At 45.6% G+C, this 19,196-nt stretch overlaps 1 protein-coding gene across 1 annotated transcript in view; it reads right to left on the reverse strand.

Moving 5' to 3' along the window:
* SEPTIN12 (septin 12) overlaps positions 1 to 10,937 on the reverse strand; it is a 72,295-nt gene extending 61,358 nt beyond the window's left edge. The window contains exons 1-2 of the mRNA XM_083473655.1: positions 10,699 to 10,937; positions 10,432 to 10,569 (exon numbers count right to left, since the gene is read on the reverse strand). Coding sequence (XP_083329781.1) covers positions 10,432 to 10,486 — 55 coding nt within the window. The 5' untranslated portion in view covers positions 10,487 to 10,569; positions 10,699 to 10,937. The remainder of the gene's footprint in view (positions 1 to 10,431; positions 10,570 to 10,698) is intronic.
* Positions 10,938 to 19,196: the final 8,259 nt, after the last annotated feature.

Here is a 19,196-nt window from a genome sequence, read left to right on the forward strand (position 1 = left end):
GGCACCACCCAAAGATTTCCTCCACCTTCCACAAGCCCCCACCACAACAACCCAACCCCAAACAAGAAATATTGCCCATATCTATAAGCTGAATGAGTCTTGCTCCCAGGCCAGCATGTGTAGAATTGTAGCCTTGGCTTTGCAAAAAATAAGAAAGACTACAAGAACCCAGATAAATCGACAACGAACGTCTGAAGCAAGTTTATGTTAGTGATTTGTAATAGATTATTTTTTTTTTTAAAAAAAGCTCCTCTGTGTTGTACCTAACTTCTACTCGACTAGACCCACTGAATCTAAATTAATAATGACCATTAAGTTTAATGGGCCTACTCTGAGTAGGACTAACATTGGAAACAACCCTGTGTATCTGGTGGTCTGGAGGAGATTCCTACTTGCCTAGCAGCATAGGAACACCAGAGACCTTCTGCATGCAAAGCAAGTGTCCTAACACTCAGCTGCAACCCTCTAGTATGCTGAATAACACCAATGGTGCATCTACCCCAATACTGTCTATACTGACTGGCAGCAGCTCCTCAGGGTCTCAGGTAGGGAGTCTCTCCTGGCTCTACCTAGAGATGCCGGGGATTGAACCTGGGACGTTCTGCATCCAAAGCAGATGCTCTTACCATTGCGCTACAAGCCTTCTCCTGTAGGAATGTCAAGAAAACCATTTCTTTCTTTTTGTTCCCCTCCTCTAGCCACCTTTGCCTCTACCTGCTCGGCTGGAGTGTCCATCATAAACTATAACATTTACTACCTCCCTCAGGGCGAGCAGAGGAATCCATTTCTGCACTTTGCCCTGCACTGCCCTCAGAGGTCAAGCCCCTGTCGACTCTGCGCTGACCCCTGAACTAGGCAGAGGGGGTGGCACAAAGCACTTTGTCATTGTCAACACGGAATCAAAAGGCCGACTTGGAGGGCCAGGGGGCACCTCAACCTCTCGTGCCGGACACTCACGCAGCGTGCGTGTCAATCCAGCCGCCTCTCAGGACTGGGCGCCAACCAAAACAGCCTTTCTAAACCCTGCAACCGCCCGGCTCTATTGCAGGATGGGGAAGAGCCAAGGCTCAGGGATGGAGCATCTGTCTGGCATGCATAAGGACCCAGGTTCAATCCCTGGCCTATCCCAAGTTGGGCTTGGAGAGATTCCAGTCTCAATCCCCAGAGAGTTGCTACCAGTCAGTGCAAGCAATACTGAACTAGAGGGACCAGTGATCTCACTCAATATAAAGGCACTGTTCTATGTTCCTAACTGCAGAGTTAAATGAATATGGCTGAAGAAAAAGTGGCTGAAGAAAAGTGAAGAAAAGCAGAGGGAAGCAAAGCAGGCCGAGAGCTGAGATGTGGGTATTTGGGGTGTTACAGGAGTGTTCCTGTTTTATTTATCTGTGAAATACTCCAACGGGAACCTCAGATCCAGGAGCTGAATGCTCCTGGGATTATTCCCAGTCTGCACCCAATTTATCCAGGTCACATCGCTCACCAGCCCTGCTTTGCACCTTCTTCAAGTGTCGTTTTGCACCTCCACTGCATTGGAGGTTAGTCCATGAGGGCAAATGGGGCCACCGCCCCATCAGCTTTAGCCTCTTCCCACCTCCCTGCCTTTTTGCTTGCAACCAGTCAGGGGCTGCCTCTGCTGGTTATTGGCTCTGGCTTTCCTTCCTCTTGAACTCTCTGCCTTCTGCCCTAGTATTCCCAAAGGCCACCAGCCACTGCTGCTCCACTGTCAGAGGCCAGATGTTTCTGCCACTGAGCTCTCAAACCACCACCACCCACGGACAAACAACACAGCTGCTTTTCTCTCTTTCTCTCCATGCAATCCTTCCCGACCATCTTCAGGAACAGAATTGGGGTGCAGAAAAGTAATGGTTGGTCTGTCCCTACATTGATGGCCACTGCTGCTGCTTGTGTGGTGACAGAGGCTGTTTCTGGAGCTGATACAGGTAGGGCAAAAAAAGCCCAGCCAGATGGGTGGGGTATAAATAATAAATTATTATTATTATAAATTATTATTATTATCAGTAGCAGTAATCTGGCCCCGAGAAATTGTGCATTTAACAGCAGCTATTCCTCTACTCCTCTGCAACCCATCCAGAACTGAGATTTGTTGTTGTTGTTGTTGTTGTTGTTGTTGTTGTTGTTGTTGTTGTTGTTGTTGTTGTTGTTGTTGTTTTGTACTCGTTCTGGCCTGACCCAGTGAATGCAACCCAATCTCTGGAATGTGGCTTCCCTAGCAATGGAGAGGACTGATGGCTGAAAGGTTAATGCCAGTAATTATAGGTGTGGGTGCATTCCTTTGGAAGCAATAACAGTATTGCACACACTTGCTCGCGCTTGGTGAGCAAAGGATTTCTAGATGGGATGCCTTCCCCCAACCCGTCTCCTTTTCCTGCCCCCACATGGTTGCCGTGATCCACAGCAGCCAGGGGGAAAGGAAGTCTGTACATCAGCTCAACGGGATCGCCCACATACACGCTCCTTGAAACTCATGGCAAAGTGTGTTCACAGTTCTCCAGGAGCAGAGGAAAATGCAGAATAAGAATGCAGTGGGTGCAGAACTCAGCTTCTTGAGAAGAAAGGTTTTTTTAGTCCTCAGGGCTACGGCTTCTAGCCTTCTCAAAGTGTGTGGGCAATGCCTGGTTAAAACTCACACACTTTCAAACACACCTTTACAGCCAAGGACTAAAATCTTGCATTAAAAAAAATTAGGGGAGAGAAAGGTGGCTCAATTTAAAGCACTTTGCACTCCACTAACTCATAGCCAGAAACTATCTAATAGTGGTACTTCTGACACCATATCGCACATTTGTGGAAGGGGAAGGCTGAGAAAACACCATTCTATACCACCACACAAACCCCTGCAGTGTGGGGCCACAAGACTCAGGCAGAGCAACAGCCTCCCATACAGAAGGTCCCAGATGCAATCCCCAGCACTTCCAGGCTGGGCTGGGAGAGATTCCTGTCCAAAACCATCCACTACCAATCACTGTAGAGAATACTGAACTAGATGAACCAATGTTCTGACTGCTTCCTCTCTTCCTATACTCTTCCACGGAGCCCTGCGTTTGGGGGAAATGGCAGTCAGCTGTTTCCTCCAGCAGATCCCAGATTAGATCAGAGCCTGTTGGGCACAGCCTGTCCTCTTTCATGTAGCCATGGTGATAACCAAAGATTAATACAAGAAGAGCTCTGCTAGAGCCACCTAGTCCAGCATCCTGTTCTCACAGTGGCCAGTCAGGTGCTCAAAGGGAAGCCTCTCTCCACTTGTGATTCCCAGCGACTGGTATTCAGAGGCAAATGACCTCTGGCAATGGAGGAAGCTTCAAGGAAAGATAGCAGGCAGGGCATGAGCAGAACAGTCCACTTTCCCGGTTGTTCAGCAGCAGCTGATATTTAGAGGCATGCCGCCTCTGATCTTGGACACAGGATGTAGCCATGATGACTAGTAGCCATGGGCAGCCTTACTCTCTGTGAATCTGTCTCACCACTCTCTTAAAGCCATCCAAGTTGGTGGCCATGGCCATGGGCTTATCCATACTTCCTCTTAACCCAGGCCTTTGGGCTGATTAATATTCCACAGCCTTTTAAAATGTGTTTGTGGGAAGAGGGGGGTTGAGTTCCTCCATTCCCCTGATCTTTGGGGTTGGTTTGCCCATCGTTTGCTCGATGTCAGGAAAAACTGCTACATTTTGGAGCACCTGCCTGCTGAAAAAGGCACAGGAGCAGGGCCAGAAAATAAAGGTGACAACCCTGGACTTTGTGTGTGCATGTAAGATCATAAGAAGAGCCCATCTAGTGCAGCGCCTAGTTCTCACAGTGGCCAAGAAGATGCCTTTTCTGGGAAGTCCACAAAAAGGACCTGAGCACAAGATAATGGTCATAGCTGATACCCATTGGTAGACTTGCACGCCTCCCCAGATCCCCTTTTGCCTCCTGTTTATTTCCACAATTTTTGATACTTGGACTATTGTGTGAAAACCTCAGGAGTTCCCTTCCAACCATTTTGTCTAGCCATGCTCACCATGAGTCTGCCCCCATCATCCTAACCCACGGATCCCCTCTCAAAGAGGGCTTGCTGTTCTGTGCTTTGCCATGCCCTGAACAATTCTTGTAATCTAAGCACCGCAGAAGCCCAGCCTGCAAGCCTCCGCTCTCTCCGCTCCAAAACTTTCCTTAATTACAATCTGTGAAATGCTGAAGTGGAGACACTGCGACAGCAACAGCTGGTAATTGGAAGCCGCTTGTTCTTTTGCTTTTCTGCCTTCTTTCTCTCTCTCTCCCTAACCCACTCCCTCCCTCTCGCCCCCCTTCCTGTCTTAACAGAGACAAGCTGGTTATTGTAGGCTCTCTGTGAGCACACACAAGCCGTCTCCCCCTCCTCCCAACACACACTGTGGAGACTCTTCAGGATAATTCGGTATCTTAATGCTATGGTGGGGCTGGGTTAATTACCTGCGTTTCAACCCAGTGTGTGCAAACAGCTGCTCTCCAGAGTGGCTGCCTGCCAAACACACCACTGTTGCTCACTGCCAACAACCCAGACCAGAATCCTCTGCTCTGTGCAAGGGTTTTCGTAGAATTATGTGGTTCGAAGGGATCTTGGGAGTCATTTGGGTTGTGTACACACCAGCCATCTAAAGCAATCATGCAGTAATGCTGGAAACGGTAGTTTTATTGCTTGTGGAGCTACAATTCCCAGCAGCCTTAAACTACAGTTCCCAGGATTATGGGTTTTTTAGGGGGAATCTTTAAATGTATGGTGTATGTGCAGCCCTAGTCTAATTGTTGTGTTACTTTTATTGTTAGCCGCTCTGAGCCCGGCTTCGGCTGGGGAGGGCGGGATATAAATAAAATTTTATTATTATTTATTATTATTGTGCCAAGCAGTATTTATTTCCCCCAAGGAGCTCTAGGTGGTATATATGGCTCTCCCTCTCCCAGTTTAACTCCCACAACAACCCTGTGAGGTAGGTTAGGCTGAGAGGCCCAAGGTCACCCAGTGAATTTCATGGCGAAGGGGGGATTTGAACCCTGGTCTCCCAGGTCCTGGTCTGACACTCAAACCACTACACCATGCTGGCTCTCGAGGTTCCATTCCATCCCATTAATAGCTATATCAGGGTAGGGAAGTTCAGTCCTGGGAGCTGAATACAGCCCTCTAGACCTTCCTATCTGGCCCTCAGAACTCTCTCCAGGCCACACTTGTTCCTGCTTCACGGAGACCTAAAGTCCATCTAGTCACACATATCTTGTCTCCCAAAGTAGACAACCAGAGATCAAACAGGCACAGCACGAAAGTAGCCGGTCTACCCGGTTTCAGGAACTCAAAGATATACTGCCTTGAAATGAGGAGGTTCTACTTAATTATCACGTCTAGTCCCCCATAAGAAAATGCCTTGCACTAAGTTAGGGATGGGGGAGAAATTTGATTCAGCTCATTTACAAAGGAGAACGTACCTAATTTGCACTTTCCAAAATGAGACACAAAACCTAAACTCAGCTATCTTTTGAAATTCACACTCCTCCAAATTTTGCAATGCAGCTCTCCAGCAGTGCATATGAATATACATATGCTAAGGTAAAATGCGCACAGAACATGCACATAGTTCTGAAACTAACATACAAAAATGAATTATATTAGGGGAAATTGCTTTGCAGGTATTTGGGCTTATCCATACTCTTTCCTTCACTCCTTCCAGGCTGAGGTTTAATGCTTTGTGTTTTAGTGCCCCCCCACCCAACCGAGCTTTCCCCACAAAAACCTGCTCAGTAAAGCTGAATCGGAGCAAATGCCAATTTGGCTTTTCTGCAGATTGCTGTTTGCTCTGATTGAGCTCTAAAGAGCAGGTTTTTGCAAGGAAAGCTTTGGAGGGAAAAAAGCACACCCAGACAGAGATATAACTTGTGGACCATGCCTGGAAAAAGTGGAGGAAAAGTAATTGTGGATTAGCACGTAGTCAAAACTGCATATACAAATGGGTGTATTAGAGGAAGTCCGCACTGAAGTGCTGATTAATTTTCATTAGGACTATATAAAAAAACAAATAAATTTCAAACTGCTGTGGAAAACTGAATTTAAGATTGGGAAAAGGTGAGGAACCAAAATGGGCTGATTCACCAAGTCTCTACACAGAGTCCAACTGTTGATCTGCCTCCCACAGTTCTGCCTGCACTGACTGACTAGCATGGTTTTATATCTCATAGCCAGCAGGATCAGGCCAATGGGGCATCAAACCCAGCATCCTGTTTTCATGGTGATGCCTATGGGGAGTCTGTAGGCAGGACCTGAATGCAACAGCCGGCTCCCCACTTGTGGTTCCCAGTAAATGGCATTTTGGAGTGCCTCTGAAAGGGGAGAAAGAACATTTAGCCACCATGACCAATAGCCCCTGGTAGACGTAGCCTCTACAGCTTCATCTAATCCTCTGAGAAGCCATCCAAGTGAGTAGCCATCACTCCTGGTGGGATTGAATTCCAGAGTCCAGCTATGTGCTGTGTGAAGAAGTCCTTTTGCCCAACTCATGTGGGTGTTTCCAACACAGGTGCCCAAATATCTGATCGATCAAGATGGGCAGAGGGCGATGGTCCCTGATATTTGGGTTGGGCAGAGCTCATTTTCATCTGGGCCAAAGAGAGGTGGGGCGAATATATTTCTTTCAGGAACAGTGGAAGCAAGAAAACGGAGGTTGTTGGGGGTGGGATTCTACTGCAGGAGTTTTTCACAAATTCCATCTTTAAAGTACACACCCAAAGGGCCCTTGGCATATCGAAATCCCTTATACAAACACATTAAAGTACACAGAGGCATCATATATTTCACACACTCACCAGGCCAAATTTTCTTCTGATTAACGCGCACTCACTCTATATTTGCAGAGGTTTAAGCCTGACTTTGCTGCTTTCGACAAAGCCAAAGGCTCGGCTGAGATCGTGACAATGGAGGAGACAGCCATGACAAGGAATGAGACAGCCCTGGCGGTCATCATCATTTAGGGAATCATAATCATTATCTTCATCATCCAGTTATGGGAGAGGCCATAGCTCAATGGTGGAGACTTTGCTTTGCAAGCAGAAGATTCCAAGTTCAAGGCTGAATCAAACTAAGGCATCAAACTCAGAGTAGACCTGCTGAAACTAATGAGCTGAAAAGCGCCAGGCCCATCTGATCTAGCATCCTGATCTCAGTGTTCAATGGGAAGTCTGCAAACTGGACCTGGGCAGAGGAACAGTGTCTCCCCACTTGTGAATTCCAGCAACTGGTATGTTGCCTCCAACAGTGGAGCTGGAGCATAGCTAGCTTTCAGTGAATTAATTCCACTGGATCTATACTGAGTATTGTGCAGTTTTGGTGGGGAGGGGGGAACCTCTGACCCAGGGGCTGGATTCAGCCATTTGTATCCGGTTATTGGGAGTCTCCCACGGGTCACACCCATCTCTGCTCATGGTCCTTCCTTGAGTGGCTAGCTGGGACAATGCCTCTTGCTTGCCTGGGTAGAGAAGCAAGAGCACATGGAGGAACTTCTTGACATTTGCATGGCTGAATGTAGCACACTGTACAGACAGAAGAATTGTCTCAACTACGGCCAGGGCCTTTTCAGTTCTGGCCCTAACTTGGTGGAACACTCTGTCACAAGAGACTAGGGCCCTGTGGGATCTTTCCGCAGGGCCTGCAAGACAGAGCTGTTCCACCTGGCCTTTGGTTTGGACTCAGTCTGACCCTTATGTTTCCCTCCCCTTATGGCTTTGATCTATGGGCTATTATTAAAATGAGGCTGCATTTTAAATTGTATTTTTAACCTGTATTTTAAACTGTTCCCCCCCCATTATGTTTTTACTGTAATTTTACTGGTGTTAGCCGCCCTGAGCCCCTGTCGGGGAGGGCAGGGTATAAATAAAAAAATATTATTTATTATTATTTATTATTATTGTATTCTTTGCCCCGCCCACTTTTGTCTCTGGCCTACCTGTGTGGCCTATCTGCTGTGGGCTTCCAGAAGGTTGTCCACAAGGGAATGTCGGATGCAACCTTCAATCTCCAACATCTCCAGAAAAGAACCCGCTCTGAAACCCTGGAGAACTGCTGTCGGTCGGTCTAGACGATACCGAGCTAGATGCACCAACCATCCAACATGGTGTTCCCAAGTATTATATGCATTTATCCCTATGGAACTCTGTATGTGCACGGTGCTTTAGCTAGCATGGGAAGACAAGGTCCCTGCCCGAAAGCTTTCAATCTAGACGCCTAGCTCTGGGCCAAGTCAAGCTGTGGGAAGGGGAGTGAGGTGGTACAAGGGCAGATGGGAGGAAGACCACCAGAAGATCCTGGTTGCCAGATCAGGCCAAAGGCCCTCTAGTCCAGCACTCTGTTCTCACAGTGGCCAACCAGATACCCCAAGTAGGACATGAGCACAACCAGGTCTAGGGAAGAAATTCAATTCAGTTCACATTTAAAGGCTGTCTCCATTCCTCTGAAGCCTGGCTTCCAACAAAACCTGCACTACTCATCTTACTGTCTGCTGTGGCAGAATTTTATGTAATTAATTGCATTCTTATGCCACACCATTCGTTTTAGTGCAATGCAATCATTATGTATCTGTTGCAGATCATCAACACCAACAACCAATTGTTTTCACTGGTCTGATCTCCATTTCAGTCATGGGATGAATAAGCAAATACCGGCAGCTTTCGCTTCCATTTCCATCAAAATTCTCCAGCACCCCTCCCTATAGTCTCAGAGGACAAAGGCTATGTCCAGAAGCAATTCCCAGACTGCCCACCTGCTGCCCTCCTATACGAGAAGGTACAACCCCATTCAGAACAAGCAACCGGCCAACTTCTTAGACACAAACACAAACGTAAAAATTAACATCCATTGCTCGGCCTACTTTTGCCTTTAGCCCCACCCACCACTGGTATGAAGCCCTGGGGAGGTTGTCCAGAAAGGAATGGCACCTTCAGCTGAAATAGGTTCCTCAGCCTTGGTCTGTATCTAAAAGAGGGTTCACCTACATGCACATTGAGATTGACATGAATGGTGGAAAATTCCAGCCTCCTGGTCCTCTTCCTGATTAATATAAAATATGTTCAGAGGAATCTGCCTCTGCCTCTCTCTGCTTGGAATCTGTTCAGTTCTTCTTCACGTGATTCCCACACCCCAACCCCCAGCTGGCTGGGTAACCATGAACTTTATTCCAAAACGCTAAGTAAGTTGCAAAACACAGAAATGAGAATATACTACGGAACATAGAAATTCCATGACACAGTGCGATGGGCTAGAGAACATCAGGGGTCCAAATCTTCAGTTAGGATAGCAGATAGCAGAATCTGATGGATTGTTTTGTTAGCGCTACTATAATGCTATTCTCATGCAATCCCAACTCTATATTGCATTATGTGGTTGTATCTGATTCAGAGTTCAGAATGTCATTATCTTCCATTTGAAGATAAGATGCTTTGAATGAAGCACCACACATCAATAAACCGACTGATTCGTTTCAACTGCAATCTTGAGTCTGCGGTGTTTATCGCTGGTTCTGTTCGAGTCCTTGTTTCACTGGCTTGCTAAATGAGCAAATCTGAACTCTGGCTGGAGTACCCAAATAACCTTTTTTTTTTTTTACATAGTTCCCGCAGGGAAAGCCCCATCCTCTGTTGGAGACGCTGGAGAGCTGCTGCCAGTCAGTGTAGAGAATACTGGCTCAGTAGAGAGCAGCTTTGGATTTTGACCAGGAGACCGTGCACTCTACATTTAACACATTTGAACTCGGCGTCCAAATTCTACACCAAGAAAGCTGAAACTTGTATCCTACACAATTTATGCAATTTGCATCTTGGGATAATGTATACTGGTTTGCATAATTTCGTCTGATTTTGTAAGCACCAGGTGTAGAGGGGAGGGGAGGATCTATAAAGGGCTCCAAAGCACACACCCACACGAAATATTATTCTATCCACACACTTTCAATGATATCTTTGCAGGCATGAGGACTAGAAACCTTATAGAATATGGAAATGCGCAGGTGGCTGTTTCCAGCACCCGATACGGCATTCTGCAAAATCATGGTTACACACAGCCCAGGGTGTGACTGTGCGGTCAACTTTCACCCAACTTTTCTCTTTTTAAAAATAAATTAAGCACCAAACTCCAGCAGGTTTGCTTTGGTAACTTCCTCCTCTGAAAAGAGGATTAGAAATAGCACCAAGCTTATAGCACCAAGTTTCCTGGATTTCACAGACCCAGATCTGCCGCCACCCACACTTTAACATTTGGTGCATCTCTCTCTTTCACTCTCTCGCAAGTTTTCCAGGAAAGCGAGGCACCCCCCTGCCTTCTGGAACTGTAACCCGCCCCCTCTTAGCAGGAACCATATGGATGGGGAGGGCGAGAGAGTGACACTTCTTTGCCCGGACGCCTGGGTCCCTTGGCCCTACCTTCAAAGTCAGAGAGAATCCCATCCAGATGTTCTTTGACAGACAGCTGGGACATCTTGCCTTCAGGCAGGCAGCTTGGTCCTGGGACGAGGAGGGTGGCCGGCTCAGTCCTCGTGTGTAGCCAGAATTGCCACCTCTCTGCAAAGGAAAAGAAAAGAGATCTGGGATCATGGGGAAAGGGGTGTGTGTTGGGGCAGCATTATTATCATTATCATTATTATTATTATTTCTTCCCCAGTTCTCAGGCTTTGCGGCACCCACACTCACCTCCAGGCTCTGAGCTTCTACTTCGGAAAGAGAGTGCAAGAGGAAAGAGACTGACTTTCCTTCTTTCTCTCCACCCCCCACCCCAGAAAGCCCCCTCCCCACTCCACCCCCAGCTAAACCCTTCCGGGGATCACATTGGCTGAACGGGCTTGGCCGTGCTTTCCTTGTGGGGGAAAGAGGAGACGAGGGGAGGGGAGAAAGTGGAGAAGGGCGGGAGGGGTGGAGGGGACGCCAGCCTCGACTCTGAGCTGCTTTTGGCAGGCAAGGAAGAAGACAGAGGGAGAGAGGAAAGGGGTGGCGAGGGGGAGAGAAGGAGGTGGGTCTACCGCTTTAGAGAAGCTGCAAAAGGCAGCTGCGCTGGGCCAGAGCGCTCCCTGTTTGCTTATTTTTATAGGGTTCACCAGCCTCAGCCACTGAGGCCACCAGCTCCTCCAGCTGCAGCTGCACACGACTGGCCCGTTTCCAACAAAGGTTGCCAATTTTTTCTTATAAGCTCCGCTCCTGCGCTTTTAAGCAACAGGCCTACAAAAGAGAAGTTGAGCAGGTGACACTTTTACACACACACACACACACACACACAGAGAGAGAGAGAGAGAGAGAGAGAGAGAGAGAGAGAGAGAGAGAGAGAGAGAACGCCAGAGAACGAGTTTGCAGAGCTGTATGCCAGGGCAGCTCTTAAAAGCAGAGGAGTAGAGCCAGAGAGGAAACGTGGCAACCCTAACTAACCCACACCGTGATAGGGTCGACTGGGTCACATGCCCCGTGACAGGCAGCTAAAGGTGTGAGTAGGCACCACTGAGAAAAGCATCCTGTCCCAGAAATATAGAAGAGTTTCATTTTGGAGGGTGGCAGCTCAGAGCTCAAACCACCCAAATGCTGATCACCACTTAGGACTGAAGTCAAAGGATGAGCATTCGTGTGCAAACAATATGCCAGATCATGTTTACATATAAAGAGGAACTGTTTCTGTTGTGATGATTTTATTTTAATTAAAAAATTAAAAAGAAAAAAAAACCACCCCACTGCCTTTTAACCTGCTATAAAATGATTATTTTTAATTCAAGCACTTATAAAAACTGCAGTTGGCTAGCACTGTTTTAACAAAGGCATCATTGTCCTTTTTACAAACAAGTAGGTAGGATGCCTCTGTTTAAGACAATGGGTTGTATGCCATGTTAAGCCTACTCAGAGTAGATGCATTGAAAGTAATGGGCAGGATTAACTTGCGTAGGTCCCTTTATTTCAGTGGTTCTACTCTGAGCAGGACTTAGCTGAAGACAGCACAATACCTATGACTCTGCATGCTCACTTCATCCAAATCAAGGACAGTGATATTACTGGATTTCACCAGCCCTGACCAAACACAGCTAGTCATCAGGATGATGCAAGTTATAGTCCAACAGCGTCTTAAGAGACAGAGGTCCCCTACCCCTGCTCTAAAACCATAGAAAACGTGCTTCTGGGTTGGTTTTGCTATTTTGTAAACTGATGCACAATGAATCGACTGGTTATTATTATTTAAGTAGAAGCTTTATTATTTCTTCTTTTTTTCAGTCCATCTCTATTCCACAAAATTATTCCGCAAACAGAAAACAGCAGGAGCATTCCTCGTGCAGACTATAAATTGTTTCTGTGCTGCGACTTAACCGATTATCCAATAGATGGGCTGAAACTGGCATGATGAATTGATTAATATGTCTCGACTCAATCTACAACACCCTGATCAAAATCCATGCATGAAAAGCCTCCTTTGAGTACAGTTAGATCGGAGGTTCCATGATCAGGATTCCTGATGGAACAACAACAACAAAAGAAAATAAACACCCACACAGAAACATACTGTATTGGTTTAACTCGCTTGCCAGACGAACTCAGAGGCTATTAAAAATAAATGAAGGATTAACATTGGATTGATTTATTGGAACTACCTGGATTAATTAAGAGAAGCAGCACAAATGTGAGATAATCATCATTCCCCGACCTCAGAGCATGGGAAGCCAACCAAAGATTTATAATTTGGCATAATATTTGGATTGTTTGATTATTTTATAATTTGGAATGTTTTTAATGTGGTTTTTATTGGATTGTTAAAATGGAAAACTTAATAAATATTATTATTAACAACAACAACTTCAAGGGCCCCAAATCACAAGAATGCAATGCAATGCAGAAAGGTTTTTAAAAGAACATTTCCTCCTGATTAAATCTCCCAAGCCACTAATTGCTGGGGTGCTTTTAACAGCAGCTCAGAGCTCATCCACACTTCCTTTTGTGCTGTTTCTAGGCACAAGTCAGGGCTTTCCAGGTCTCTCTTTTTTTCTTTTTGTCCCAGCACTTTCCATGGGAAAACCCACGTTTTAAAAGTGAATCGGAGCAAATGGTAATCCATGAAAAACTCAGCTGCCATTTGCTTTGATTCACCTGCAAAATGTGGGTTTTTATAGACTCCTAGAATCATAGTTGGAAGGGACCCCAGGGGTCATCTAGTCCAACCCCCCTGCAATGCAGGAATCTCAGCTAAAGCATTCGTGACAGATGGCCATCCAGCCTCTGTTTAAAAACCTCCAAGGAAGGAGAGTCTACCACCTCTTGTGGGAGTTTGTTCCACGGCTGATCAGCTGTTACTGTCAGAAAGTTTTTCTGAATGTTTTGCGGGAATCTCCTTTCTTGCAACTTGAAGCCATTGGTTCGAGTCTTACCCTCCAGAGCAGGAGAAAACAAGCTTGCCCCATCCTCCATGTGACAGCCCTTAAGATATTTGAAGATGGTTATCATATCTCCTCTCAGTCTCCACTTTTCCAGGCTAAACTCACCTAGCTCCTTCAAGCGTTCCCCATAAGGCTTAGTTTCCAGACCCTTGATCATGGGTAGGCAAACTAAGGCCCAGGGCCCGGATCTGGCCCAATTGCCTTCTCAATCCGGCCCACTGACAGTCCGGGAATCAGCGTGTTTTTACATGAGTAGAATGTGTCCTTTTATTTAAAATGTATCTCTGGGTTATTTGTGGGGCATAGGAATTCGTTCACCCCCCCCATATAGTCTGGCCCCCCATAAGGTCCAAGGGACAGTGGACCGGCCCCCTACTGAAAAGGTTTGCTGACCCCTACGTGCCTTGATCATCTTGGTTGCCCTCCTCTGCACACATTCCAGCTTGTCTTAAATTGTGGTGCCCAGAATTGGACTCAGTATTCCAAGTGTGGTCTGACTAAGGCAGAATAGAGTGGCACTATTATTTCCCTTGATCTGGACACTATACTTCTGTTGATGCAGCTTAGACTAGCATTAGGTTTTTTTGCTACTGCATCACACTGTTGACTCATGTGAAGCTTGTGGTCCACCCAGATCCCAAGATCCTTTTCACATGTACTGCTAGTAAACCAGGTGACCCCCCATCCTATATTTGTGCATCTGGTTCTTCCTGCCTGAGTGCAGAACCTTACATTTGTCCCTATTGAAATTCATTTTGTTAGTTTGCACCCAGTTCTCCAATCTGTTACGGTCATTTTGAATTCTGATTCTGTCTTCTGTGGCATTAGCTACCCCTCCCAGTTTGGTGTCATCTGCTAGTTTGATGAGCATCTCCTCAATTCCTTCATCCAAGTCATTTATAAAGATGTTAAACAACAACGGGCCCAGGACAGAACCCTGTGGCACCCCACTTGTCACTTTCCCCCAGGATAACAAGGAACCATTAATGAGTACTCTTTGGGTTCGGTCAGTCAACCAGCTACAAATCCACCTAACGGTTACCTCGTTCAACCTACATTTTACCAGCTTCCTTGCAAGAATTTCATGGGGGACTTCATCAAAAGCCTTATTGAAATCAAGATACACTGTGTCCACAATATTTCCCTGATCCACCAAGTTTGTAATTCCATAAAAAAAGAAAGAAATCAGATTGGTCTGGCATCAGTGGCGTAGCGTGGGTTGTCAGCACCTGGGGCAAGGCAAGTAATTTGCGCCCCCTAACCCATGGATTTGCGCCCCCTAACCCTAACCCCCTGATGTTGCACCCGGTGCAGCCGGCCCCCCTGCACCCCCCACGCTACGCCACTGTCTGGCATGACTTATTTTTGAGAAACCCATGCTGGGTCTTAGTAATCACAGCATCCTTTTCTAAGTGCTCTCAGACTGACTATTGAATTATCTGTTCTGGGACCTTCCCTGGTATCGATGTCAAGCTCACCGTTCGGTAGTTACCTGGGTCTTCTTTTTCAAGATGGGGACAACATTTGCCCGCCTCCAGTCTGTAGGGATCTTACTTGTTCTCCAAGAATTTTCAGAGATAATAGACAAGGGTTCTGAAATTACATCCGCAAGCTCCTTTAGTACCCTTGGATGCAGCTCATCAGGCCCTGGAGATTTTCCCCAAGGGAAATTGCTGGGGCCAGGATCAGGACCTGAAAAGTCTGGATCTGTGCCTTGAAAGCACAGCGCAAAGGTTGTGTGGATAAGCCTTCACTCTGCACCATCAGCATGTGGCAATGTTCCCCTCTTTGTTGTGAAAAGTTTTGCTTGCCAACGGTTGCAGGTCAAGCTGTTGCTAAAGGCAGAAAAGCAGTTCAAGCTGGGTTTTGTTGGGTCAGTTGGCACCCCTAGCTGGATTTCCACACAGCAGGCACTCCAGGAAAAATTCAACCATGTTCCGTCATAAAACAACAACACAACAGGCTTTTTTTGCAGCTAGGAAAATGGCAAGGCAATGCACAGAAAATTGCTGGGTGGACAAACAATTAATGGGAAGATATGTAAACACCCCACAAGCAAGTCAGGATCTATGCTTGTTGTCGTATCACTGCCTTGAAAACAAGTCACAACAAATGCTCCATAAGGAGAAAACATAGTCTGACATCCGCATAAACTTTGGGTAAGCAAATCATGATGAATAAACAGGTTTCCTGGAGGTGCCCCCTAACATGAATTCCAATCATAGTCATCATTCTGGCTTCACCCCACTTCCAACAGCCTCCAGAAGCTAAATATTGGAGCAATAAACTAGAGGGAGCCTTAATGCCATAAATGGATTTCTTGGCCTCTTTTTATTTTTAACAAAAGGCAGCTGTAAGGTGAGGGGGAAAGCTATATGGGTTGGGACCATAGCAGAAGGGAAAGGGGGTTCAGCCTCCTCTGCACCATTTTATTGCCAAATGCCCCCCAAGCTGCTGTTCAGGACGAACCCAATATATTTTGCTACCTGAGACAGAGCAGCGAAGGAGGACCACTCCTGCTCCTGCCCCCCACTCAAGGAAGGTGCACGTTACCCAAGACAGGTCAGCCAAGTTATTTTGGCAACAGAGGCAGAAAAATCTCACAAGCACCTCTTCCATTCCTTGGCAGTAAAAATGTAAACAATGCTTTTAAAAAACCCAAACAGCCATTAGATGCCCTTTCTTAATACTCCAGATTAGTGCTGTGGAACCTGTGGCTCCCAAGATATTGCTCGTAACCCCCCCCCCCCCCAATTAAATGCTCTTATTATTGTGTCAAGAACTTGTTACACAATGAACCCCCAATGAACCCCCAGTCAGGGTGGGGGGCACAGTTCAAGGAATTGCTCAAGCATATGTGCTTTTGGAAACACTAAAAGCATAATAAGTGGCATACCTACATTATATTTCTTATTTCCACAGTTCTTTTGTTTTGAAGATTAATGTGACTGTTGGCTGAATATATATATATATATATATATATATATATATATATATATATATATATTCAGGGAGGATATATGAAGAAATACACACATGGTTGGCATGGGTGCAATTGGCATAGACAAGCCATGTGTTGATGGAGTTACAGTTGATGGGTTGGGTTTACAGATACATGATTAATGTGGGAGGGTTTTGTTTTGTTTTCAAATGGGCTTGCTGTAAAATCATTCCCCGAGGCTTTCCCAATGGTTAAACAATATAACTGTAACAGGAAACTGGTGTGATCTTGCTGACGTGGCATCGCAACACATGCACACCCACCCACCCACACCTCTCCCGTCTATATCAAAGGGTGGTCTAGGCTCCCTCCAGCTGTATATTTTACCTAATTACACCTCTGGCTCTGAAGGTGACTTGCGTGCATTCCTCTTAACAGCGGTTTCTGCAGAGACACTTATATCAAACTTTTAAGAGCTCGTAATCTAAACAGGAGGCAGTTTGGCCCAGAAATCAAACCTCAACATTCCTTCTTTAGCTTAAGGACCACGTAGCAGCCACAGATCAGAGACAGCCAACTCCACCCCCACCCTTCTCATGCCTCAGATCCCTCTCAGATTCCCACAAATGGCACAGCACCTTTACAGATCCCACACCAATTGCCTGGGTGTTGGGGGCGGGGAACGGGATCAAGGGGTCATTAGAAGGGAACATCTGAAGTAGCTTTACAGATTGTCAAGAATGACCTTCCCTAGGATGTGGGACATAATCTATTAATGACGGATTGGGAAAAGTTTTGGAAGATAGATTTGAAATTTATTGCATGTACAGTGGTATCACGGGTTACAGACACTTCAGGTTACAGACTCCGCTAACCCAAAAATAGTACCTCAGGTTAAGAACTTTGCTTCAGGATGAGAACAGAAATTGTGCTCCGGTGGTGCGGCAGCAGCAGGAGGCCCCATTAGCTAAAGTGGAACCCCAGGTTAAGAACAGTTTCAGGTTAAGAATGGACCTCCAGAACAAATTAAGTTCTTAATCCGAGGTACCACTGTACTTTACTAAAAGAGAACTACATGAAAATGATGTATCGGTGGGATTTACCCCCGTTTAAATTAGGAAAAATGTACAAAGCAAGTTCTATTAAGTGTTGCAAATGTAGAGAAACAGAGGGTACATTTTATCATATGTGGTAAGAACGTAGGAAGGTCAAAAACTCTTGGGAAATGATTTATAATGAAATGGAAAAAAATGTTTGTTAAAAAAACAGAAGCCTTTTTATTAGGTATTATAGGAGCGGAGATTCCAAGAGACCAGAAAAAATTGTTTATGTATGCTATGATGGCTGCCTGGATACTGTTAGCCCAAAGATGGAAAGAGGAAGCAGTCCTGACCAAAGAAGATTGGCAAACCAAGTTAATGGACTACGTTGAAATGACTAAATTAACTGGAAAGCTCAGAAATGAAGATGACAAGAAATTTAAAAAAGAATGGGAAATGTTTATTATGTACTTACAAAAGTATTGTAAACAGGTTAATACATCAGCAGGATTTTAAGAGCACTTGTAATTTTAGAAATAATGTAAGAAATTTGAGGTGGAAAAGTAATTTGGAATAGAAATGATACGCAGTTGAAAAAGAAAATTAAGGAACCGGGGGGGGGGGGAGGCATGGGATTCAGAGAATCCCATTTTATGGATTTGATATTGTTTTTATTTACAGTTTTCTTTCTTTGTTCTTGTTGTGTTCGTTGTTTTTTTTAATTTCTGTTAATTTTGTTGAAAAAATAATATCAAAAAACATATTTTTTTTTAAAAAAAAAGAATGACCTTCCCTGACTAGCCCCTGCTCTTTGAGGACTTTTCAAGCTTCAATGCCAGAGTGGTGTAGTGGTCAGTGTGTCAGACTAGGACCAGGTAGAGACCAGGGTTCAAATCTGCAGGGTCCTTAATTTGCTTAAGGCTGCCATATTTCAAAAAGTCCACAAAATTGGTGAGCTTTTTTTAAAGAAAAACCTGAAAGTCGCTGAGCTTTGTTTTACAACCCCGCCCCAAAAAACCCACAATTTTTTGAATGACTTGCCTAAGATCCAGAACAAAGCACCACCTTTCAGAATTCCACCCCCCCCCCCAGATGTCAATTCCACCTTTGAAATCCCAGTAAAATCCAGACATACGGCAACCCTACCTTTGCTGCCCTGTGAGTTTTGAAGGGGGGTTGTGTGTTTTGGTTCGGTCATAGTTTTGAAATGTTAAAATCTGGAAGGTTTGCACTGGCACCCTAACCATTTGGTCCTTGACCAAATTTCTCCTTCATCCCTACCTAACGCTGAAGCCAAATCTGCATCCTTGGAATTCCTGCCCGCCTGGTTCTAGCCCTGCCCTAGCCATCTCCTATTACCACCATTCTGTTCTTGCAAAAGAACACCTTTCAAATACTGCAAAGAAAAAATCCAGGTAGAAAATTTAGGATGGAAGAGTAAGCAACTTGAATAGGAGACTGCAGAATACAGTGTGTGTGTGTGTGTGTGGCATAGAAACTATGCTAATTTGCATAATGTCTTTAGAACACCGGGGCTGAAATCCTAACACACACACACTAATCAAACAGTACTTTCCTTTGAATACAGTGGGGACTTACTTCTGAGCAGACCTATATAGGATTACGCTGCTGATTTGGGTTTTCCTAGATCCAGAATTTGGCATCAGAATTTGAGGCATCACTTCTCCATAGGGCAGGCATAGGCAAACTCGGCCCTCCAGATGTTTTGGGACTACAACTCCCATCATCCCTGACCACTGGTCCTGTTATAGCTAAGGATGATGGGAGTTGTAGTCCCAAAACATATGG

Source organism: Podarcis liolepis (assembly GCF_965112155.1).
Source record: "Podarcis liolepis genome assembly, chromosome: 14".
NCBI classification, from domain to species: domain Eukaryota; kingdom Metazoa; phylum Chordata; class Lepidosauria; order Squamata; family Lacertidae; genus Podarcis; species Podarcis liolepis.